Raw genomic sequence first — 24628 nt, forward strand, 5'->3', positions numbered from 1 at the left:
GTGTGCATGTACGTGTCTACTCAAATAGGCTTATTGCTGGCTGAGCCGGTGAACCAGGAAAAGGGTTAAAGCAGTCCATGGACAAGCGGTCATGCAGTAGCGTGAGCTTAACTAAGACTGGGATGCATGAGGGGAGGTAATGAGAGAGGGTGGGAGAGCTACCCCTGCCCTGATAGGCAGCTGAACATGATACTGGGTCAGGGGGTATAATACAGAACTTTTAGGGAGTGGTTATAGATAGTGAGAGAGAAGGGAATGGGATGGGGGGAGTGGCCTCAGTGTGGGGTTGTTAGATAATATCAATTCATTCTTTGTTTCCTGACTGCCTGTTTGTGCTTCTATTATACAACACAGGTGAGTGTCTCTGTACTATATTTCAGGGTCGAGGTTTTTGTCCGAATTTTGGTCTTTCAGATGAAAAAACAGAAAACAGGTCATTTCTTTGAGACAGATACAGACAGAAAGCGACAGGATTCCTCAAGTGCTTTGGGATTTTCCCAATTCCCACCTTACAGGCTGAGGCAGACAAGAGAGGGAGGGAGGGAGAATAATAGGAGGGATGCAAGGGAGGTGGGCTAACTTAAAGAGAGGAGGGAACAGGGGACACAAAAAGCAGGATAAAAAAAGAGTCAGACTCTTGAGCATAGAGTTGAAGCAGGTGGTCAAAAGAGCCAGCGCAGATATGCTCTGCAAGTGATTGGAGTGTGTTGATCGGCTAAAGAGTGTGAGCAGTCTTTAAAATAGATTAGATGCTCGATTTTCAGCAATGCAAGTCTGTAGGTGGACCATTTGAGCGTCGCTTCTTTGGCCAGTGAGTATCATTTTGCCAAGTAACTCCACTCCTTTGTGGCTCATCGTGTTATTTTGCTTTTATCACACTTTCTCTTACATTGTCTTTCCTTAATGTGTAAAATACCAGAGGTGCGAATAGTCAAAGGACAGATATAGAGTGAACCGAATAAAATAGATTTCTTTGTAATGGCAAAGACGCACATTGTTAGTCTTGCATTTGGGAGTTAGTTTGGATGTAAAAAAGAAAAAAAAAAATATCACGTCATGCATTTTTTTCTTGCATCTTTATAAATAGGATTTCATGCTTGCATGTTACAACATAGTGTTGATCACAAAAACCATCTCACAGCAAACAACTGGTTGATGATTAAACCTAATTAAAATTGTGACAGCTCTATTAACTAAATGTAAACACACCTGATCGCGGTTGAATGGAAACTCATTAGCGTTTGCATTCCCTCTTATTAGTCCTTTCACCTTGGCACAATAGGTTTTCAGTGGCTGGAAAGCCACAGTTCGCAAAGGGAGGCACGTTATCAGCCACATTGACTCACAAGAGGCGACACGGCTCAACTCTGCTGCACACCATTGTTGTGCTATTTGCATGGGCCAGCATGATAACGGTCACCTCCCTGAGCCGTAGCTGGCTTCATTCTCTCGTGTGGGCAGAGGCGCAGCCTTCCCTCAGTTCACTGATGGGAACTGAGGACACACTGATGCACACACGCATGCACGCGCGCACACACACACACACACACACACACACACACGCACGCACACACACGCCCTAATCTCACACCAGGGTAGCCAAACCTAGCCTGCATTCCTCTCATGTTCACCTGATAAGTGCGACATGCGTGTTTTTTTTTGTGTGTGTGTGTGTGTGTGTGTGTGTAAAAAGTATTTCTGTGTGGATCCGCTGTAGTCTCTTTTAGATAAGCACCAATAGTTTTCTCTCCACCCACTTTTCCAAGGTCGGAGTTGGTGTAGAGATGCTGTTTAAAACAGTATTGGGGAATTCCTGTATTGTGACTGAACAAAGTAGTGAAAGAAAAAAAGATTTCCCCCCTAGAACCATCAATTTCATCCTCCCTACTAAAATATTTTTGAAGAATTGCATTGCCGATAGCATTGCTCTCTCAAGAGCCACGAACGTTTAGTTTCTTGTCATCTTTTCGGTCTTTTAAACTTAAGGGCCGTCAGCCTAATTAGGTGCAGAGATGGAAAGAGCACATTTTGGCATTAGACCTTCCAGAAGTAAGACAAGGTTGTCTTTACTGCTCCATTATAAGATGGATGTCCTTTCATCATCATCATCATCATCATCTTCTCCCAGAAGCCATACTTTAAAATAACTGGCTACAGGTTGACTTCTCATTTACCTAGGCAGCACATTAAAGGAGGAAAATATTAGCAGCCTGCTGGCGCTGTCTTTAAGATGTTAGGTTGGTCACATGATTTGCGGTGAAAGGCAGGGTCAGGGGTCACAGTGACGAATGTGGGCTTAAGATTACAGGCTGGGGGGGTTGGGCCAGCAAGGTCAGGGCAGCCTTTCAAGTGAGTGGAGGCAGAACACAAATCACTAAACTTTTTTTTTTATTGAAGTAGGTTAAACAAGTTCCACGTTATTATCTAGTTGTGAGCAACGGGAGGAAACAGTGTGTCTGGGAAAATGGTGCCAGTGGTCTGATGGTGTCCTCATCTGGTCATGGAAAGATGTAGAACACCTGGTAGAGATGAACATAGGAGAGAGAGTGGCAGAGGGACTGAAGAGAGTGGGAGGAATGGTAAATTTCCTAAAGGAAATGATAAGTGTTCTCGCTTACGCTGAGAATTTGAAACGTCTTGAAATTATTATTTTCATGTACAATGAAGTGTATGCATTAAAAATAGTTGTCATTTGAAGTGTAAGTGTGTGTTCAGATTGCGTAAAACAAAATTTAGAGGTGGTGCAATGCATATAGGGCTGGGTGATATGGCTAAAATCTTATATTACCATACAGGTCATATCCTATCTTGCTAAGGATATACATCACGATAAAGCAGTTTTCTGGCAATTCAATAAATAAATAGTCTCTATGAAATAACCAAGTGGTAAAGCCTATTTGTGTATACTCTTGTGTGAATAAAATATTTGACAAATTTTATTAAGAACTTTAGTCAAAAAGAACATAAAGTGCGAGAAGCGCAACGTAAATACTGCTGTAAAGCAGGCAGGCTGCTGGTCTTTTGACATTGCGATAGAAACCACACAAAGTCAATGTGAAGAAAAGATTAAATGCAAATTTGGCGCATAGATAGATGCGTTTGCATGTGTTAATTGTGTTTAAAGGTGCAGTAGGTAAGCCTTATAAAACTAACTTTCTGTCATATTTGCTGAAACTGACCCTATGTTCCAGTAGAACTACATGAAGTAGGTCATTTAAAAAAAAAAATCTGGCTCCACCTACAGCCTGTAGTGTGATTTGCAAAAATCCATAGCCCCCTGTTCAGATGCACCAATCAGGGCCAGGGGGGTGTGTCAAACTGCATGTCAATCACTGCTCATGCACACGCATTCATTCTCCCTTGTGAGGGGAGGGCTTAAGAGACCGTTTTGGGCTTTAGCGGAAAGGGGGTAGGGACTGAGAAGTTGTCGATGTTCACATTTTTTGGCTAAGTCCTGGATCTTCCCAATCCTACCTACGGCACCTTTAAACTGCGGCCGCTGCGTCAAGGAGTAAACCTCTATATACATGTGCGCCTGCTCTACCAACTGAGCTAACCCAGTCTTATACACAGTACTGTCCAACTTCTATCTGTGGACATGTTACGCTGTTTGTATGCACAAAAAAACAGCCTAATGCGTTGTTATCAACGTGTATTGCTAACAATGGCTAACCTGGATAGCGCAAATCCCACAGTTAAATTAGACTTTTTGTGTTTAATGGAACGCGGGTGTGTGGTCATTTCTAGCTCTTGAGTTCCAAGGTAAATGGAACACACTATTATCTCAGAGGACATGTTGAGGACTACGTCTAGAAGGAACTTGTCTGGGGCCCTCTGAACGTGGCATCATTTCCATGAACTCCACGACAATGCCAAGTTGGCACCGTTCACAAAAGCTGAGTGATATTATGGCAGCATTGCAAGCAGCCCAACCGTTCATTAGGGGATGCTCCGTCTTACCTTGTTTGTTATTCAGAGAGCAGAGAAGGAGAAAGATTTGCGTGAAGCGAGCCAGGGAAGCAGCTAGTATAAAAGCTGGTCGTGCTGTCCCTCTGTGCAGACGGCCACAATGCTGCAGCCATTCAACTTGAGCCAAACACACAACCAAACCCTCCTCCTGAGCTTTCTGCAGCCACAGCCTCAACTGTGCTTGTGGCTCTGATGTCATCTCGGAGCAATTCCTTCCCCTCTTCTCTTCCAAACCCTGCTGTCTGCTGGGAGACCCCCCACCCCTGCCCAACCGCACACGCACACGCACATGCACACGCACGCACACACACACACACACACACACACACACACACACACACACACACACACACACACACTTTCTATATCCTACCATCTATATGAACACTGCGTTAATTAAAGACTTGGAAATGGACTTAATTCCTCACTATATCACATTACTCTCCCTGGCACAATGTATACAAAGCCCGTTTTGTATTGTAAGAATACCGCTCAGAGTCATTAGGACCGATTTTTGTGGGGCCTGCGGCTGAATAGGGCATGGTAATGAAGCAGTGGGAGAGCTGACAAAAGCTGCCCACCACCACCACCACCCCTCCTCTCACTAGCCTGGCTCACATTGTAGTGTTTGAACACGTAAGGCCACAGAGACAGCTAACAGTGTGCGCGTGCGTTTGTGTCTCCAAGGCTATGGGAAGACGATAAAGGGCATGACTGGAATACATTTTAGAGTCAGAGGTGTCATTAAGCGAGTGGTGAAAGGACTGTGTGGGCTGCCAGTGTGCGTTTCTGTCTCCCTTCCCTGAAACGCAAGCTTGAGAGCTCTGTGCTGCTTTGTGCCAATGCCACAAACATTGAATTGGCTTAAGAGCACCATATTTAAAACAAACAAATGGATTTTATATGTTTGACTTTGAGGTGGATAAATGGACTGATAAATGCGTGTCTGCACTGTTTCCCTCTATCCCTGCCATCATCTTATAGCCCTTCCATCCTCCTCCCTCAACCCTGTCCTTACTCTGACTTGCCACCGCTACTCAGGTCAAGACTTAAGCAACCACTCAATTTACAAAACCCTGGAATCTGACTTGCAATTGGGCAGGCGGCCAGACAAGCCGCAGCCGCTTGGGTAGACAAATCAGATTTCTCTATTCTTGCCACCGGGGGCCCTTCTGTTTTCAGTGAGAACGTCTGACAGAGAGTCAGCTGGGGCTGCAATAGAAAGCATTCACACTGAGATTCAGAACCATAAAGGCATAACCAGTCGTGGGCAGATATGTCAAAAGGGTGCTCTTAGAATGCAGGTCAGAGACGGAGCTGACCTCAGGGCCTGAGGAAGGTAGGGATGAAATGCAGCGGAGAGGGAGGGGGAATGTACATACACACACAGACAGGCCGTAGGGGCAAAGGCTGGTCCCCTGATGGGTGTCTTTCAGCGTGCCCAGGCTGGGTAGGAATGGGATCTGACGGGTGTGATGGTCCTTTCTCTCAGTGACCAAGGCCCCCGCTAGGTCCAGTCTGCTAACACTGTCGCTTTGTCCTTCAGATTCTCAAAGAGCCTGTGTATCAAAGGACTCATAATGACTGAGCTGGGAATGTATGATTGCTGTAGGAACTCTGATGGCATCATTGATGACATGGAGTTAACATTTTTGATTATAACGATGTGAAAGGCACAATAGGTTTTAGATGGGCATTGTAAGGCTGGGATGCCTGATGACAGTGATTTATGTGCCAAAACATGATGTTTAACCCTCTGAGACCCACATAGACCCATTTCTGTCATTTTTAGAGAGGGGCAGGGGTTCTTCAGGGGAAGATGGCCGGTCAACAGTATATACCACATAAAAGTGGTATACATCATCTGAAAGCTGGGGACTGGAAGGTTAATTTGAGATGCAACTCAGCACTGTTGTCAAGTTGTTCTTTATCAATCTGCAATAAACATTGTGTTTTAGATGCCTATTTAAATTGATTTCAGATTGATGAATTGACAAATGGTAAGAAATTCCTCAAATACCTTGAGGAACGTTATAGAAAAAAATACATGCTGTGATTTGGTATCAAAAACTTTTGACATTTGGAGATCTCTGTAAGAATTGCATTTTTAGGTGATCGGTGAGCACTTTTGTTCTGGAAACTCAGAAACCCCCTTATAGTCATTATACCTATGGGAGCCATACAAGTTCTGAATGCCCTAGGTCTCTAGTTTGTGGTCGTAAAGTTTCATGAGGCTGTGATTATTCTATAGGTCACAAAGTCATTTTTTACAGTGAGGCCAACTTTCAAATATGGTCTCACTACAATGAAATAACATCATCACACATAAATACATTTGGGCTTACTGAATCCACAAGAGTCCCAGCTTTCCAGTCAGACCAAATGTATGCAATTTCAACTATAGAAATATTCAACTATACCAACTTAGAATAGGCGAAAATAACACATTTTAACTGCATGCAAAAAAACTGCATGGTTTTTGCCCCAAACTGCATGTGATTACCATGCAGTGAATATCATAAAGTACATAAAGTGAGTACGTCTGTAAAGCGGGAACTTGTGGGTACCCATAGAACCCATTTTCATTCAGATGAGAGGTCAAGGGACCCCATTGAAAATATCCGTGCCAGTTTTTCCCGTGCCAAAATGTTGCCTAACTTTGGACCGTTATTTAGCCACCTGCACAAAAAGCTAGACATGGATACCACTGGATTCCTTAGATCGAGTTTCCTATGATACCAATACCTTCACTCTAGCTTTGAAATTTAGCCCGCTACAGCCTCTTAAAGACAGTAATGTCATCCGGGAGCGCAGGTCTCTAAGGGTATTTAAGGACAATAAGCTCATGAGTTGATAACTATTTGAAACTATATTTTGTAAGAAGCCACTCTAGCTTCTTGAGAAAACAGTATGTCATCTATTTTGTCTCTTTATCAGCTTGTTCAGTACATTACCTAACACCAGATTGTTGTTTTTTAAGCCCCACAAGATACATTACCTTATGAATCTGATTAGATCACTCAATAATTTTAGTACATTTCTGTGATTATTAACCATGTCTTGTTGGAGATGATGACATCCATGTCGTTCGCTTGGAGAGAACAGATGGGCAACATTGGCAGAGAGACACCAAATGCAAATATAGCACCTTGTTGTTTCTGTGTTTGCGGCTGTTCTGACTGTTCTTGCTCTTTCCCTCTGCTTTAAATGAACGCACACCTCATTGGTGGATGATGACGATGTCGGCCTTACTTTTTTCATGTACAGAGATCTAAATGCACACAGATTGGAAGCAGCCTGATATATATATTTTTGTCTTTAGAATGGAAGTCACACCTCATTCCTTCAGATGAATATCAGTACAATTTAAGACTATAATCCTTTGCAGGTTTTTAGAGAGAACAGGGATTGGATGAACACGTGGTATCTTGACAATAAGGCATGTCATGGAGAATGTCCGCTATTGTCACTGGAAAAATCCTTCAAGGTGTGGTTGAGTTGTCAGTCAGCGTAGGAAAGTGTGCAGAAAATAACAAGGACACAGTTGTTGTGGTTCACCTTGGTGTTTTGTACGTCTTGATGCACAAAGCTTAGTCACGTGTGGATGGATGCAGCTCAGCCTCACACTTAAACACATCGCCTTGACAACACAGTTCACTTTTCTGGCACAACATAGCTTTCCGTCTTTAAACCTGACATGGTAAAGCATGCTGTGTAATATCATCCCTCTCACATGGGACTTCATCTCCCTCCTGCCTTATGGTCTAGTTCTAGTGACATGTCTTTTCAGGTGCTAAAGACTCCGCTGAACAATGGTAATAATCTGCAAAAAATGTCAGGAAGGATGGCTCACTCATGTGACTAAAACTGCAATCAGAGCTTAATACAGGCAATGACAGGGTCAGCCAAGGAAAGGCTCCCACTAATACTAGAGTTATTATGGAGAAGGGAGAGGGAGACGTGGTAAGGAGAGAGATGGGGAAAGTAGAACTCTTTTTATTTATTTATTTTTATTTAAAGGTTTAACTTTTAAACCTCTACCAAGCATTTTCTGAGACTTAAAGGCGAACAAGGCAGCAGTGGGAGAAAGAACTCTCTCGGAAAATGGTTTGGTGTGTTCGCCACGGTGCTCCAGCTGACTCTTCTCCTCTGTCCTTCTGTTGTTGTTGTTGCTGCTGTCCTGAAGCTGTTGATGAGGAGCTCTGATGATACATCAATATCATATCCTTGTGACTGTCGCTGCCACTTCCATGCATCTGAAAAAAAAACGTGGTGGAATTTGCGTTGATTTGATTGTCGTGAGAGAGCGTGACACGCTGACATGCGCCTGCATGCAACCTGAACCCCCTGACATCCAGGTGTAGCAACCTGGGAATGACCTGTCTAACGTGGCATGCCTTAGCTCCTTCTCACATTTTCGGTCTGAAAACGTAGTAAATTGTACAACATGCTATGCAGAGACTGTGTGGAAGCTTATCTAGGCGTTTCTTTAAAATGCAGTTCAAAAGTTGCGAAATATTTCTACTATTTCTCACTGCTCTCCCTTTTCTCTTCCACTGCTCTTCAGATCCAGAATGCTGAGAAGAGGATGAATCCTCCAGTTCATCTGAGACATCCACGTGTCTTTTCTGCTGTCCCTCCCCGACAGCCCTCTTGTCCCATTGGGGCACCATCTGCCTCCCCGCGCTCCCCCCCTTACCCCCGCCCCTGCCCCCAGTAGTGGCCATCCCAGAGCAGAGGAAAGGCGATCCAGCGCCTGTAAATATGCCTGGATGGAGGTCTCAGTGGCGTCTTGTCCTGCTGAACTCCCTGACCTGTGGCCTGGAGATCTGTGTGGCAGCTGGGATCACATACGTGCCCCCACTGCTTCTGGAGGCTGGAGTGGAGGAGCGCTACATGACCATGGTGCTAGGTAAGGGCTTGGTAAAGACAGAAGGAGTGGGATCTGGTTACCAGTCCTCTTTGCTACTTCACTGTGTGTGTGTGTGTGTGTGTGTGTGTGTGTGTGTGTGTGTGTGTGTGTGTGTGTGTGTGTGTGTGTGTGTGTGTGTGTGTGTGTGTGTGTGTGTGTGTGTGTGTGTATGTGTGTACGTGTGTCTGTGTATACGTGTGTGTCTGTGTGTACATGTGTCTGTGTGTCTGTGTGTACGTGTGTCTGTGTGTACTTGTGTCTGTATGTACGTGTGTGTCTGTGTGTACTTGTGTCTGTGTGAATGTGTGTACGTGTGTCTGTGTGTACGTGTCTGTGTGTACGTGTCTGTGTGTGTGTGTGTGTGTCTGTGTGTACGTGTGTGTATGTGTGTGTTCTGCTTCTGCCTCATTCTCTCCCACACATATGCACAGTCTCTCACCATTTCTCCCTCTCTATCCCTATCTGACAGGGTATTCATCAAACATGAAAGGCAAAGTTGTTCTCTTTCACATGCACACCCACTTGCACACGCTCTCAAGGTTAGACTGCTGAACTACTAGGATTCGACCATCCACTCTGTGGCTTCTTTATTGACCACATCAGTGAGTGTTCCTCGTCCACGTTTTTCAAATTATGGATTTTTATCACCTCGAGTACCATTCATTCACTTTGCAATGCTTAGTTTATTGTCATAGGGCTGAAAAGAGATGAGAGGAAAGAGATTTTATTTTAATCAGACTGAATGCTTTGTTTGCTGTGGTTACATAAAAGCCATAACACAAATGGGAAATTGTTTAATTAGTTGCTGTTTAGCGCCATGAGAAGAATAGGCTGTACCCTCTGAGGAATGTATGTTTTTGTAAATCATTTTTGATACATAGAGACGCAAACTTGTCCAGTGGTAGCCACGTTTTGTGTGATGTGGAGGGTGTTGCACAGAGGCACGAATGTGCCTCAGGGCTCCTACCTTCTTTCCCATTCAGGTCGTAAAGACATAATTGAGGCCGTTACACAAATCATTGGACAAATCACCTGTTGTTTTGTTGAGCTGGTAATCGGCACTAATTAAAAGGCAGCAGGAGAGCAAAGTGCCGGAGGAAGAGCCACCATCTCTCCAGACAGACGTGTCACATGGTGTTGCTAATTGCAATTCGTGGAATCCACTTCGCATCGAACATTGTAAAACAAGGAGCAGCTATGGTTTCACTACATGCATCTCACCAGCTTTTCTGTTAGTTAGATCATGAAATCGTTGTCACGGTTAGCAAACAAAGGAGTTTTGATTTATTATTTTTTAGGGCAGATGCATACATATATTCACTGAATGGATTATTGCTAAAAGTATTAATATTAGTTAGATCATGAAATCATTGTCATGATTAGTAAACAAAGGAATTTTGATTTATTATGTTTTAGGGCAGATGCATAAGTACGTATATTCACTGAATATAATTTTGCTAATATTAACAGCTTAGTAGCTAATCTGTAATGTTTGTTCCTTTGCTCTTATTTAAAAATACATTCTAATATTTGTACTACACATTACAGCTGCACTGTGCACACTTAAAGTTTCTAAATGTTAGTAACAGCAATCTACTATAGTTGACTACTGCTGAGCTCTAGCCTGTATTATAGCGATCCAGTTTGTCCCAAGGAGGTCATGTTTTTAGCTCAGTCTGTTTGTTTGGCTGTCAGCGGTATTATGGAAAACTACTTGCCCGGTTTTTATGAAACTTGGTGGAAGGGTGTAGCATGGGCCAAAGATGAACCTAATACATTATGGAGTGGATCTAAACGACGACGCAGACTCACAAATATTTTTTTCTCTTTTGTTAACATTGCGTGATAGGGCGTTCGTGCTGCATCAATGTGGTGCTGGAATAATCGGAAATAAGAGTTTCCGACTGGGAAAATGAACTGCAGTAAAGGTGCCATAGATCCAGGACTTAGCCAAAAAATGCAAACATCGACAACTTCTCAGTCCCTCCCCCCCCTTTCTGCTAAAGCCCAAAACCGGTCTCCTAAGCCCCTCCCCCCACAAGGGAGAATTAATGTGTGTGCATGAGCAGTGATTGACACGCAGCTAGACACCCCCCCTGGCCCTGATTGGTGCATCTGAACAGTGAGCGATGGATTTTTGAAAGTCACACTACAGGCTGTAGGTTGTACCAGAGGAGCCAGATTTTTTTTATTTATTACCTGCTTCATGTAGTTTTACTCGAACATAGGGTCAGTTTCAGCAAATATGACAGAAAGTTAGTTTATAATTCTTACCTACTGCACCTTTAATATTGTGAGCTCCGGCACGTCTTGGCAGAGGCTGCACTCTCCGAGTAACTTCTAGTTTATTACTATTTTATGTTAGTGTCTTGTACTATTTTGTATCGGATCTGTTGAGAATTGAATGTCAGTCTGGAACTAGAACTGACAGAAGCCTTTGGGACAGGATGTGGACAGCCAAATACTGAAATTCAAAAGCAGTTTTCACTATAGCAGCACTTAAGAGGCATTGTAACCCTGTTGTTAAAATCACCTATCTTGGTAAAAAAGTACAGGAGGTTACAATCATGAGCCACTAAGTCTGCGTTCCTCTGACATTACACTTCAAGCATAGGTATCAATCAGCTGGAAAATACAAAACATTGTTTTTGCTGGCTGAAAGTATTTCTTAAGATATGGACAATCCAGCTGGACTGTAAACATTGACTGAATTTCCCCCCAAAAAGTTTTAAATAAATGTAAAATGCAAGCAGCATGCGTCTCAATCCAGAATGCTCGTCTTCTGTTTTCTTCTCAGGGAAACAGTTAAAACAGAGAGGTGACAGACATTTTATTTTAATTTGACAAAATTAAGTTTAGCAACTCTCATATTTAGGAGATACAGAGGTGATATGATGCAGGTGTATAAGCTTGTACAGGGATTATATAATGTAACAGTTGAGCCTATCTTTCAGTTTTGGAGCAATAGGTATGAGACATGAGGGATATTTTTTAAACTTTACCCTAGAACACGCCTGTCTGAAAAGAGAAAGCATTTTTTCACACTCCGTGCGGTAAAATCATGGAATGAGCTTCCAGAAGAAGTTGTGCATTCCCCTTCAATTAATTCTTTTCAGAATAGGTTGGATGCATTTTGCCTGTCAGCCTGTCAAAAGTTGCAATGTATAATTATAAAGCTTGTCAGTAATTTATTTAACTTATTTATGAATTGTTAGAAAATTTCAATCATGAAATTGTGTTTTATGAAAACAACATGTGAATATATATATATATATATATATATATATATATATATATATATATATATATATATATATATATATATATATATATATATATGTGTGTGTGTGTTGCTTGAGTCTGGAATAGAGGATTTTAGTAATTTTTACCAGCATAATATCACAGGAGCTATACTTCAGTTTTAAACTGCTGTTGTGTTGGACTACTACTGAACCAAAGAACAAAATTTATTACCAGAAGCTAGTTTTTAAAGTAATATTCCATGGCACTGGTGGTGACAATTAAAAGTGGTGGACGTTGACCCAATTTAAGCAACAGTGATACGACACATAGCTCTAATATGCAATCCAAGTTTTGCTGAGACTGTGTAAGAGAGGCATTGATCCGACTGTATGGTCCATTTCTGAGGCCGAAATGTGTGGTGGTTGTGTCACTTTGCACTGTTCTGCAAGATGTAAAAAAATGTGTGAAAAATATATAATTCCTTTTTGGGGTGTCAGTAGCTCAGTCTGTGTGAACATGCCTTGGGAAATGGAGGGTCACCGTCGTACGTCTATGTATGCTGTGTGTATCAAAGAGGGGATTTGCGAAAGATACATTTCAACTGCCAATTACCTTGTGGATTGACAAATAATAAAACTAGTAATTAATTAAATACGAAGAAAAGTGTTCAATCCAGCTGGGTTGCATCCAAATTAATCTTCAAGTCCCCAGCTTTCAGATGATGTATACCACTGATATGTGGCATTGGCATATACTGCTGACCTGCTATCTTCCTCAAAGATTCCTGCCCCTCCCTAAAAATGACAAAAATGGGTCTCTTGGATGCCAGACGAACTTAGCCCCGCCCACAACATTTGAGGCCGGGGCTCTGGTCGGAGCTCTGGTTCGAGCAACTATGCTCGAACCAGAGCTGTTCGGACCAATCAAATTGTCAGAGCGGGCTTTATACGATGATGGACAGATGATCAACAGTAACGTAATCAACCACGTCACCAAAGAGCGCCTGGGTTGAATTTGTTTACAACCAATATGGCTGCCACGTGACAGCGATACAAACAGAACATTGTAAACCCCTAGGGTGGTTAATGCGTGTTATCTTTCACTTTTTTTTTACACACAAGATACAAAACATTTTACTGCCATTGTTTGAAATGAAGTGCATCATCATATCCAGGAATTCTGGGAAGAGCCATGACAAGTAGCTAATTTTGCTCTGTGGCCTTGTGCAACAGCGGAGATACACACCACAAGCACTCTAGAGAATGTGCAGCTCATGACCACTCCATTATGTCTGGCTAACATATAATTCAGTTTCGCCTGTGGATGTGCATTTGTGGCTTTAGCCGCTCAGACCTTTCAGTCTAACAATAGTCTGTAAGAATTCACTAACACTCTTCCTCATGCAAACATGAGGACAGACAGTGTTGTTTTTTGAAAAAGGTCAGTCATCTTGGTGCACACAGTTTGCATCACCCTTATGGTATACAGTATATGTGCACACGCAATGTGAATAGTTGCATTATCCCAGCCCAAATGGCATTCACATGGTCTTCACTAAAGGCGTCTCTTTGAAACATTGTCTTGTGACTATGTAGATGATAAATGCAATTCTACCTAACCAAAAGGCTCTGTGTGGATGACAGAAGTGACTATTCAAGTATAAAGAATTCACCAATATACTACACTTCTACCCCTCCGATTCTGTAACAGCTGCTGGTAATATGAAGAAAAATGATTTCGTTGTAGAGTTCCTCCCTAACAGCCTGCACTGTAAGCCAATCTGGAAATGGCACTCAACCTAATTCTCATCTCCTGTTTTATAATGGAGTGCCTGAGTGTTATTTGAATGAAGATAGATATTGTGTCTTGGGAGGGTTAAAGCTAATTTCCCCAAGCGATAGTGTCAGGTTCTCAGATGGCTGCTTTCTATTTTATCTAATAGCCATTTGTTGGCTGCTTCATCCTCCAGTTGTTACTTTCTTTCTCTAGTTTCCTCTCTGTTAGTGGAGAAGACACTTTTTTTTAACACTGAGGTGTCGGTTACTCTTGTTATTTAAGTATATGATATTTAAGTAACAAAGCACATTGAGGAATATGACACATTTTATATTAGGTGGGATCATATGTTGTGTGTGTGTGTGTGTGTGTGTGTGTGTGTGTGTGTGTGTGTGTGTGTGTGTGTGTGTGTGTGTGTGTGTGTGTGTGTGTGTGTGTGTGTGTGTGTGTCAGAGATGGGAGTAAGTCACACATGTGCAAGTCGCAAGCAAGTCTCAAGTCTTAACCTTCAAGTCTCAAGCAAGTCCAAGTCATTTTTTGTGACAATCAAGCAAGTCAAGTCAAGTCATAGCTTTGGTCAAGCAAGTCACAAGTCAAGTCATACAAAAGTTTCCATTTTTAAACAAGCTAAAGACAGTGGTTATGAACTGCTGGAGTTTTATTTGCATTTTTTACTCAAAAGACTTTGTGTCCACATACATCTGAAGAGTTTAAATTAACACAGATAAAAAAAAATCACAGCCTAAAACTGATATTAGGCCAACAATAAATCAATATTGTTCAATGTGCCTCAAACATGACATTAAATCATGAAATTCCTTCAGACAATTAAAGTATAATGGTTCCTAAGTCAAATAATATTCTTCAAACATGCCTCACTTTTATGAGACAGAAACACATCCTTTAACCTTTCCTTCTCTTAAAGAACAAAACACATTCTTTGAGAATAGCTGAATCCCACCACCTTTGCTTATCACATGGAATGGAAAGTACATGTTGATATTTGTGAGTGAATGTGTGCGTGTTTGAGAGAGTGAGTGAAAAGTTATTAATATTGGTGAGTGAATGTGCGTGTGTGTGAGAGTGCAGAGTGTGTTGTATGTGTGCCTAGCTTTATTCACATACTTACGTCTGCATGTGTGTGTGTTTATGAGAGAGAGAGAGAGAGAGAGAGAGAGAGAGAGAGAGAGAGAGAGAGAGATAGAGAGGTTTGTGTTGTGTGTGTAGTCCTATGTGTGCCTAGTTTTATTCGCTCTACCGCCACCTTGAACAAAGAGGGGAGGGTGTGCTTATTCATGGCCAAAAACTGAAGGGACTTCTGTCCATCACAAACGTCCAAATAGTGGTTCAGCTGAATATGGGGACTGGAACCCGAATCTCTCCCGATTTGAAGTGTCTGATGAAATTCGACGTCGGAAATAAGTACTGCAGACCTTGCAAACTGCCGTTTCTTTTTTTTCTTTGCCTGGTCATATGTGTAATCCTTATAGCCAAACTTTATTATTTTCTGTGCAGAGGGATAGGCGCCGATTTATGTTTTCCTCCGTGGGTGCTCACACGCGCACAGTAGGCCTAGCCTATAAGCTATCTTTCAACTCAGGACAGCGCCACTTCTCACAAATACAGATAGGATCGGAGATGAAAAGTTTAACTGGCACGTAACCGCGATCAGCTTCGTGGGAAATGCCACCGACATAACCAATCACACTATGACAGACGCTCCAAAATTGCAGTGTTTAATTTTAGATTAACGTAAAAATGAACTGGCAGTCTGGCACTCGTGGGCGGTCAGTATTTTCCGTGGGTGCTCCGGAGCTCGAGCACCCACGGTATCGGCGCCCATGAGAGGGATCCATGACGTTGCTACTAGCCATAGCCAGTGATGTTTACTGACGGTCTCGCGCGGCCACTCATCATATCAACGGTTCCTGCGCATGCAACAGCACTCAAATCGTAAAGTTAACTCCTCCTCGATATCAGAGGGGGAAAAATATATTTATTAAACAGAAAATCAAGTCATTTCAAGTCATTTGACTCAAGTCTAAGTCAAGTCTCAAGTCATGAATATCAAGTCAAAGTCAAGTCTTTACTTTTACTTTATACTTTATTAGTCCCATCACTGGGAAATTTGTCTTGGACACCGTGCATAGTCTAGTCCTGCAAAGCAACATGATCGAAGTACATAAAACACATGATCAAAATGCATAAAACACAATAGTAGATCATTCACACAATACAGCATCCGTTAAAACAAATAAGAGAAGTCAAAAAAAAAAAAAAGTCGAGTCTTTTATGAATGTTAATCAAGCAAGTCTCAAGTCCTAAAATTTGCGACTCGAGTCTAACTCGAGTCAAGTCATGTGACTCGAGTCCCCCATGTCTGGTGTGTGTGTGTGTGTGGTTAGCAGCTACTGAGTGGAAGCAGTGTGTGTGTGTGAGACAGTAAGTCCCACAGCTGTAGATGGTAAGGATTGTTATGACGGGTCTCCACAGCTGCAGCCAGGGGAATGTGGTGGAGGGGCTGACTGCCTGGCTGCAGTCGACCTGTCTGTCTTTCTCAAATTGCCTGCCTGTCTCTTTGTCTGTGCTCGTCTGCTTACCTCAGTGTTTCCTTTAGGATTTTTTTTTAGCAGTGGGGGCAGGTCTGTGTCCCCCCCCACCCGCTGCCAGATGTTTTACGTATGAAACGGAACTGACACTTTGCCGCAACACAAACAAATATATTTATTCACCTCTATTCACACACAATGAGGCATATTTCCAGTTGAGATTGAACTGTATTTTTTGAGGAACTATAGGGCACTTAACATCTGAATAGTTCTACACTTGGAACGGACCCGCCGCGGTGACGTTTTTGGTGGAGCTGTTCGTTTAATAGTCAATTCTGAAGAAAGCTAACGTTTTGACAGTAAACTACATCAACACAACAGTATGTGGAGTTAAACTGGACGGGCCCAATAACCTCTGAATAGTTCTACTTGTTGTTAAATTGTAATGTGAGCGGCAGGATAATTTAAACGGCAACCGCGACTACATTTTTTTGTACAGCCCTATTTCTGATACCGTGGTGGCAGAAATTTTGCCATGGTGGGCCGCCACTACAAAATCAACATAGAGGAAACACTATACCTTCTCGGTCTTTGGGTCTTTCTGCTTCTTGAAGCGTTTTGGAGTTCTCTTCAGATACCAGAAACCCACATGTTGTCTCCCTTTCCTCTGTGTTTTTTAGTGTCTTGTTTAACTTGTAAGAAAGTGGTTAGGTGTGTATTCTTTGCTGTGGAGTTTTTGACCCATAGTGGTGGCGCTGTAGGGCAACGTTTTGATTAGGAGTTCCCCGTATGATTTGTTATTTTCTGTGAGAGGACAGACGTGACTTCACATTATGCCCGTAAACAAAGTATTTTGTGACATGACACTGTCATGAACGTGTCATAAACGTTATAAACAAGTCATAAACGTTTATGACTTCTGTCATTAAGTGTCATTCGGTTTTTGTCATGACAAGTTGACATTGTTTGGGTTGTCTTGATTATGACAACTTGACATTAATCAAAGTCACATTACGAGAAGTTGTATTTGTCATGACAACTTTAAATTTCTTTGGAGTGTCCTTATTAAGACAACTTGACATTAAACAGGATGACATTATGTCAAGTTGTCATTACAAAGACATCCCAAACAAATTTAATGTCAACATGTCACTTAATGACAGAGGTCATGAACGTTTATGACTTGTTTATAGTGTTTATGACACGTTCATGACAGTGTCATGTCACAAAATACTTTGTTTACGGGCATAATGTGAAGTCACGTCTGTCCTCTCACAGAAAATAACAAATCATAATGGAACTCAATCAAAACGTTACTATGAGTCAACACTATGTTCAACATGATCAGTGTCATGTCATAGTTATGACAGTGTCATGTCACGATTGTGTCGATACCGTCAAGTAAAGTGTTACCCAAAATTGTCTTTAATGAGAAGTCCACAGGGTACTTTTCAAATGTCAAACTCTATCCACAAGAGTGGGTTGTTTTTTTCGATATTGCATGTGGTTCTGTATGCCCACACCCCATGTACCATGGTGTGTTCTAATTAGCCAGACCCGATGATCTGTGGAGGATGAGCTCAGGGTGGGTTACCTTCAGGCAGCAGGCCATCTGTAGGAACCATCACCAGCAGTCAGCCATGATGGCAGAGGGGCACATGCAGTTCACCCCCTGGTAGGGCAGGCAGCAGCATGGAGGTCTTGAGATTACCTGTAGTCAACCAGTCAGGGAAGCTGTTGCAAGCCACTAAAACGGAACAGAGATTTTATCAACACCTGTTTTTTTTGGCATGGGATACTGTGAAAATCTGCTTGCTAAGTATCAGTGGAAATGCAATGTGCAATTTAAGGACTTTTTTTTAACCAATTGGATAAGGGTGACAGTGTTTCAGACAAAAACACCATGTTCCTCCAACGCATTCTGTCAAATGTCTGAATTTATTCCTTCTTTGTCCACACCACCTTTGTCTTTGCTGTTTTATCTCTACGCATTCTATAGGGGTATACAAAAAAATCGATTCACATTCGTATAGCAATTCAAGCTATTTTTTTTATTATTTTTTTAAAATGTTATGTCTACTGCAATCACATGGGAAAAGTAACTACATTTACATACTGTGAATCTTTTTTTAAATCGAGAATCGTTTTTGAAGCGAAAATCAATTTTGAATCGAATCTTGAGCCTAAAAATCTAGAAAACAAATCTAAAATCTAATCAAGCTGGACCGATATATCGATTCAATCCTCAACGATCCAAGATTATCGATACAAAGTGAAAATATACATATCGCCGTCTTTAAAGTGCTCATATTATGCTTTTTGGCTTTTTCCCTTTCCTTTATTGTGGTATATATTTTTTTGTGCATGTAATAGGCTTCCAAAGTGAAAAAGCCCAAAGTCCACCCCAGATGGACTTACCATCTCCAACAGAAAAGACTCCAAACAGCTCTATTGTAGTCCAGGCTTTACTTCAGAGACAAACGTGCGTCACTTTATAACACACGTTATAATGCTCGCCTAGCTGCTAGCGTGGCACACCCATATACCCTGCTTCTGACTGGCTAGTAGTCCTTACCTAGGTACTGTCAGGGCACGCCCTCATACTCTGCTCCTGACTGGCTAGTAGTCCTTACCTAGCTACTGCGCATGTGCAACTCCCAACAAAGATGGAACAGAAGTGTGATGCCTCACTCTGTAGCTAAAACAGAGAGCTCAACACACAGGGTGAAAAGATGAGCTGCAGCAATGTGCAGTACAACAAAAAATATGGTGTTTTTGGAAAATTAAACCATGTAAACCTATTCTGATATAACCTCTTAATACAATTATGAACCTGAAAATGAGCATAATATGAGCACTTTAAGATGTGCCTTTTTTTTAATTCCCATGTTATGCTTATTTTTTGATTAAAAAGAGTAGTTTGTTTTTAATTTAAATGTCTGGAAGAGCTTATTAAAGAAATTGTCAAATCCTAGTTGTTTCTTTTTGTTAATATATATAAATGTAACTGATTGTGTTAAATGGGCTTATGTATTGTCTCATGTCGGTCGCAGGCCCCTGAACTGAATCGAATCGAAATCGTATCGTGGCAGACTTTGTGATATCAGTAAATATTGTATCGTTCTCCAAAGAATTGAAATAATATCGTATTGTGATAAAACATGTGATTTACACCCCTAATATTCTATACGTTGTTAGTGTTGTTTCTGACTTCTCCCGTGTGTCACCGCCGGTTCTGTCCACAGGTATTGGTCCAGTGCTCGGCCTGCTCTTCATCCCTCTGATTGGCTCAGCCAGTGACCACTGCAACAGCAGTTACGGCAGACGACGGCCGTTTATCTGGCTGCTGTCTTCAGGAGTCCTTCTGGCACTATTCATCATTCCCAACGCTGACGTTCTGGCCGCGCGCCTTGCCTGGGGTGGGCGCACCTTCCAGGTAGGATACCAGTTGATGAATCAAATTAATTAATAAATTGTTTGCTTCGAAACAAAATACAAAAGAATAAACAAAACGCTTAAAATAGAAGACCCAAAAACAGTTCAATATGAATACTAAAAGCAAAATGCTTTTCGGGTCCTACCCTTTTTTGAAATGTCCATACCTTTTACATCTTTAATTACAAAATAACCCATTATAAAAGTGTTTTCAATCTATCATTTTTCAATATGCAACCATATTGAAAATCTTTTTCTATAACAGAAAACATCATCAAATTCCCCAAAACAATGTTGAAAAAACAATTGCCAGTCCATCGATTAAGTTACTATTCCTTAATTAAATCATTATGATTATTATTATTGTTTGTGATTGTCATTTTTTTTGGAGAAGTCTACCAACAAAGCACACAAGACAAGCACTTAACATGTGTTCTACCGTTTGCTACAGGTGGGCTTCCTTATCCTTGGGGTGGGGCTCCTTGACTTTTGTGGGCAGGTGTGCTTCACCCCACTGGAGGCTCTTCTGTCGGACCTGTATCGGGACGAGGAGGACTGCAGCCAAGCCTTCGCCATGTTCTCCTTCATGGTCAGCCTGGGAGGCTGCGTGGGCTATCTGCTCCCAGCGCTGGACTGGAGTCGCGGCCTGCTCTCTGTTTACCTAGGTGGCCAGGCCGAGTGCCTCTTCTCCCTGCTCATCCTCATCTTCATCACCAGTGTGCTCATCACCATGAAGGTGTCCGAGGAGCCCCTGTGTGCCAGCAGCGGCGTGGTGGGCTCTGGATCTTTACTGGAGTCGGGAGCCATGGCGATAGAGGCCGGCCGTTGCGGCGTGCCGCGCTCGTGCTGCTACCTGCTGAAGTGCAAGCTGAGGCTGCTGAAGTCGGGACCCTTGCTGTGCCTGTTGAGGACGTGCTGGTCCATGACCCCGGCCATCTACAGGAGCTACTGCCACGTCCCGCGCGTGATGAGGCAGCTGTGTGTGGCTCAGCTCTGCAGCTGGATGGCTGTCATGTCTTTTATGCTTTTCTACACAGACTTTGTGGGGGAAGGCCTGTACGAGGGCGTGCCCAGCGCATTACCAGGAAGTGTGTCCAAGCAAAGATACGATGAAGGTCAGTTTTCCTCTTTACACAGTATGAAAATGTGTTATGTGAGATCGTTTTCTTATGTCTTCATCAAATATCTTTCTAAATGTGTAATACACACCCTACATATTACGAGATGGTTCTTTTCATTAATATCTCCATGTTGATTTAGTTCCAACACTGTTTACAATATGACATCACCCAGAGAAAAACGTAATTTCTGAAAGCATAGTTTAAACAAACTTTCATTGCACTTGTGAGACTCAAGACATGTCCTATCATCATTAGGGGTGGGACAAAATATCGATACGGCAATATATCGTTGGCCTTCTTCGTGCTGTACGAGAATCCTTACGCTGGTGCCAAATATTGATATTTTAATGAATAAAATAAGACGCTCTAAATAGTTGCTCCCAGCGTCGCTACTTCATGGCTCCTCGAGGTGGCGCTCAACACATCAATGAGGGAAACTTGAAGTCAGACCGTCCTCCACAGCGATGCGGAGGAGGGTCTGGCTAGTCCACACAGCAATCCGAGAAGCGAGAAAAACGTGCTCTGGTTTATTGGCAATTTTCTTTTTTTTTTAAAGCTTTAGTGCGTAACTTTTTGATATTAATAAAGTCCGTGACATTCAAGCCATGGCCAAATGAGTTGTTACAAAGCTAATTATGCGCGGTCATGTAAGGCTTGTATCACGTGGACACGCCGACAGTTTTGTTGTCATTACTTAGAGTTCCTCATGGGGGCGGCAGAAGCTGCACATTATAGCTTTAAACCAATCACAATCGTCATGGGCGATGATAAGAACCGGACAGAGCCACGGTGCCGCTGCAAAATAGCCTCGGGAAGGAACTTGTTCTGGTGGAACATGTGTACGTTCAAAAGTAGTCGTGCAACAGAAAACTCAGATTGGACAGATGGTCTAGCTAGCTGTCTGGATTTACCCTGCAGAGATCTGCGGAGCAGTTAACCATAGTCCTCACAAATCCACCGGAGTTTAAAATTCCAACACAAAGAAAGTGGAAGGTAACGGACATCCGGCCGAAAAGAGTAAAATGGAAAGTCGTGGATATAGACTGTTTATTGATTATCGCAGAATCGCTGTATTGGGATATTATCGGTATCGTGAGCCATGTATTGTATCGCGAACTACCCTGTGATTCCCACCCCTAGTCATCATGGCTTCACCTCCACCACCTTTCCACATAAACTGGCTTAGGGTCCATCCTGGCTGTGCTGTCTGCTCTGTCACAGCTGGGCAGGATGCACTCACATTCCTCGGGCACAGGCGGAGGAGAGACGGAGCCTGTGTTCCTGCATGCCTACATGCCTTCCTGCTGCCCTCATTTTGGCTCCTGTCAAGGTATAGGACACGTACAGCAAAGACAAACCGTTGACTTCATTGACGCAAGACTTTACATGAGATGGTGAACGTTTTGTGTACTGTAGTTATGCCACTGAATAAGTAACACATCCTTTGGGTATACTTTTCAATTTCAGTTCAATGCAAGGAATATCAGGTATTACTTCCCACCCCTGCACTTTAAATATGGTAAACAAATACACAGTCTATATAATTTCCTGTTCCTGCTCTGTAAATCACAGTGGTCACTAATCCTGCTAGACAGTAGTATGGCTATATTTTATAGCTACGCAAATGCTTAGCTAGTTAGACCAAAATGTGTTTTTGTGAAAGAGGGAGACTTCTTTCTTCGGTATATTTTACCAGACAATGTTTGAGAAAGAACAGTAAAGGGGAAGAATGACGCGGAGGTAAACGGATGCGAGGCAGACCATCTCGTCCGTGTTGAGAATTTGCAGATGTATTAGCACAGTGGGCCATGTCTGAGTTTAGTGTTTTAAGTCACTTTTTTTTGTCAACTGTTCAGCCAGACTTCCTATCTTACACCATATGCCTCTCCATTCCTTTGGCTTTTCCATTATCTCTCGTTGATAACTATGTACTTTTCAGCTTCCCTTCTCAATTTTATCAATCCTTTCCTACTACTGTCCACCTGTTTTCTCATCCCCCTAATCCTCGTTCTCAACCTTTCCTCTCTCGCCGTTCTCCCTCTATCATTTGACATTTTCATCCCTCCATCCACTTTCTTTTCTCTGCCTCTATCTGCCCCCCTACTTTGTTTACTTTTTACTTTCCCTCTGTCTCTCCTCCTTGTGCTTGCTGGACCACGAGGAATGTCACACTCACAAGGAATTAATGTCAAGGAATCGGCTCACAAATAACATGTTCATTCAAGTCAGGTAGACGGCCAGAGCACACAGTTCTGAGGTCTGTGTGAGCTGCGTTTGTTTAATCTGAAACAACTTGGATGCTATTAAACCGCATCATTCTGCCTGCAGATGTTCCTGTGCATCAGGGTCATCTGCTTTGTCTGTAGTTGAATCGACTTTTTTTAACTTCATTCTTTTAACAGTAACAATTCTTTTTGTGATTATCTTTTCTCCCAGTTTTTTAATGCAAAGCCGGTATCTGTGAAGCTTGTACTACAGAATACTGCAGCGGTTCCCCTGTGCACAGATTCAGTAGTATTCTGGCTCGGTTCCATATCACGGAGGGCTTGAATTTCGGTCCTCAATAGCTTCTGTAGTGTTTGTAAAGTGGGCTCGGCAGCTTTGCTTTCCATGAGTAATACGAGCCACATACTCCTTTCACATAAGTGATTCTCTGCTCCGCTGCTGAACTTCTGACCCACACTTTTCACTGAGAGCAAGCTGAGAGATCAGGCTGATAGCAGGCCTAAATAAATAACAGTCCAGACATTTCGTCACTCCAGCTTCCGTGGCTTAGCACTATAAATGAAAAAATAAAAAACTGAATTAAAGGGTGAAATAAATATGTGGATAACAATTTTCCCACAGCAAGCAAAATCCCATAGTTGACTAAAATGTAATGTAAGGTGGGGATATATAGACCAGAAAGGGGGAAATCCCACACTCCCCCTCCCAGCAGATCACACCCTGTGTACAAGTACTACTGTAGTTATTCATTTCATCCAGATGCTGTTATATAGCAGCAGTTCTTTTTCTTTTAAGATCATTTTTTTGGGCATTTTTTGGGCATGACATGCAGCAAAGGGGCCGCAGGTCAGAGTCAAACCCGGGCCCGCTGCGTCGAGGTATAAACCTCTACATACGGGCGCCCACTCTACCAACTGAGCTATCCAGGCGCCTGGTGAGAATGTTTTTATCAGATGCAGGATATGATACATAACAAGCTGAAAACCCTTCACTGATTTAACATTTAAAATGTTAAATTCCCAAATGAATACATTGATTCCATTCAACCTAAATTAATCTAATTTTGCTGAGGAGTCTGCAACTCTTTCTCTGTTTAAACTTCAAATTCTGCCTCGGTCAGTTGGTAAGACCTCGTCCGCATGCTTGTTGTCTGTCTGGCTGAGTGGGCCACACTGGGGCCAGGGAACACACTGCCTCAGTAAACAAGAACCGGCCTGTGTGTCTCTGGCTTTTCAAGGATTTATCTAAGGCAGAGATATTCATCAGGGGGTCCTCAGAGTTAGTGCAGGGTGGCTGCCAATTTTTTTTCTTCTTTTTTCACAAATTTAAATTAGGGCTGCACAATTAATTACAATTTTATCGAAATCGCAATATGGACTAGTGCAATATCCAAATCG

General features: G+C 42.4%; 1 protein-coding gene and 1 long non-coding RNA gene across 5 annotated transcripts in view; one reads left to right on the forward strand and one right to left on the reverse strand.

Annotated features, from left to right (window-relative positions):
* slc45a3 (solute carrier family 45 member 3) overlaps nucleotides 1–24628 on the forward strand; it is a 45413-nt gene that overhangs the window by 14900 nt on the left and 5885 nt on the right. For 2 of the 4 annotated variants that reach the window (XM_039808514.1, XM_039808515.1), the window contains exons 2-4: nucleotides 8537–8881; nucleotides 19695–19885; nucleotides 20336–20999. In XM_039808514.1, the coding sequence (XP_039664448.1) occupies nucleotides 8734–8881; nucleotides 19695–19885; nucleotides 20336–20999 (1003 nt within the window). In that variant the 5' untranslated portion in view covers nucleotides 8537–8733. Of the gene's footprint in view, nucleotides 1–683; nucleotides 812–8536; nucleotides 8882–19694; nucleotides 19886–20335; nucleotides 21000–24628 lie in introns of those variants that run through there. The other 2 variants (XM_039808516.1, XM_039808517.1) reach the window with 2 other exon arrangements.
* Nucleotides 8053–24628, reverse strand: part of LOC120563961 — a 42790-nt gene continuing 26214 nt past the window's right edge. The window contains exons 2-3 of the long non-coding RNA XR_005640037.1: nucleotides 18044–18196; nucleotides 8053–8225 (exon numbers count right to left, since the gene is read on the reverse strand). This is a non-coding gene — a long non-coding RNA (uncharacterized LOC120563961). The remainder of the gene's footprint in view (nucleotides 8226–18043; nucleotides 18197–24628) is intronic.

Source organism: Perca fluviatilis, chromosome 8 (genome assembly GCF_010015445.1).
Source record: "Perca fluviatilis chromosome 8, GENO_Pfluv_1.0, whole genome shotgun sequence".
Taxonomy (NCBI): Eukaryota; Metazoa; Chordata; class Actinopteri; order Perciformes; family Percidae; genus Perca; species Perca fluviatilis.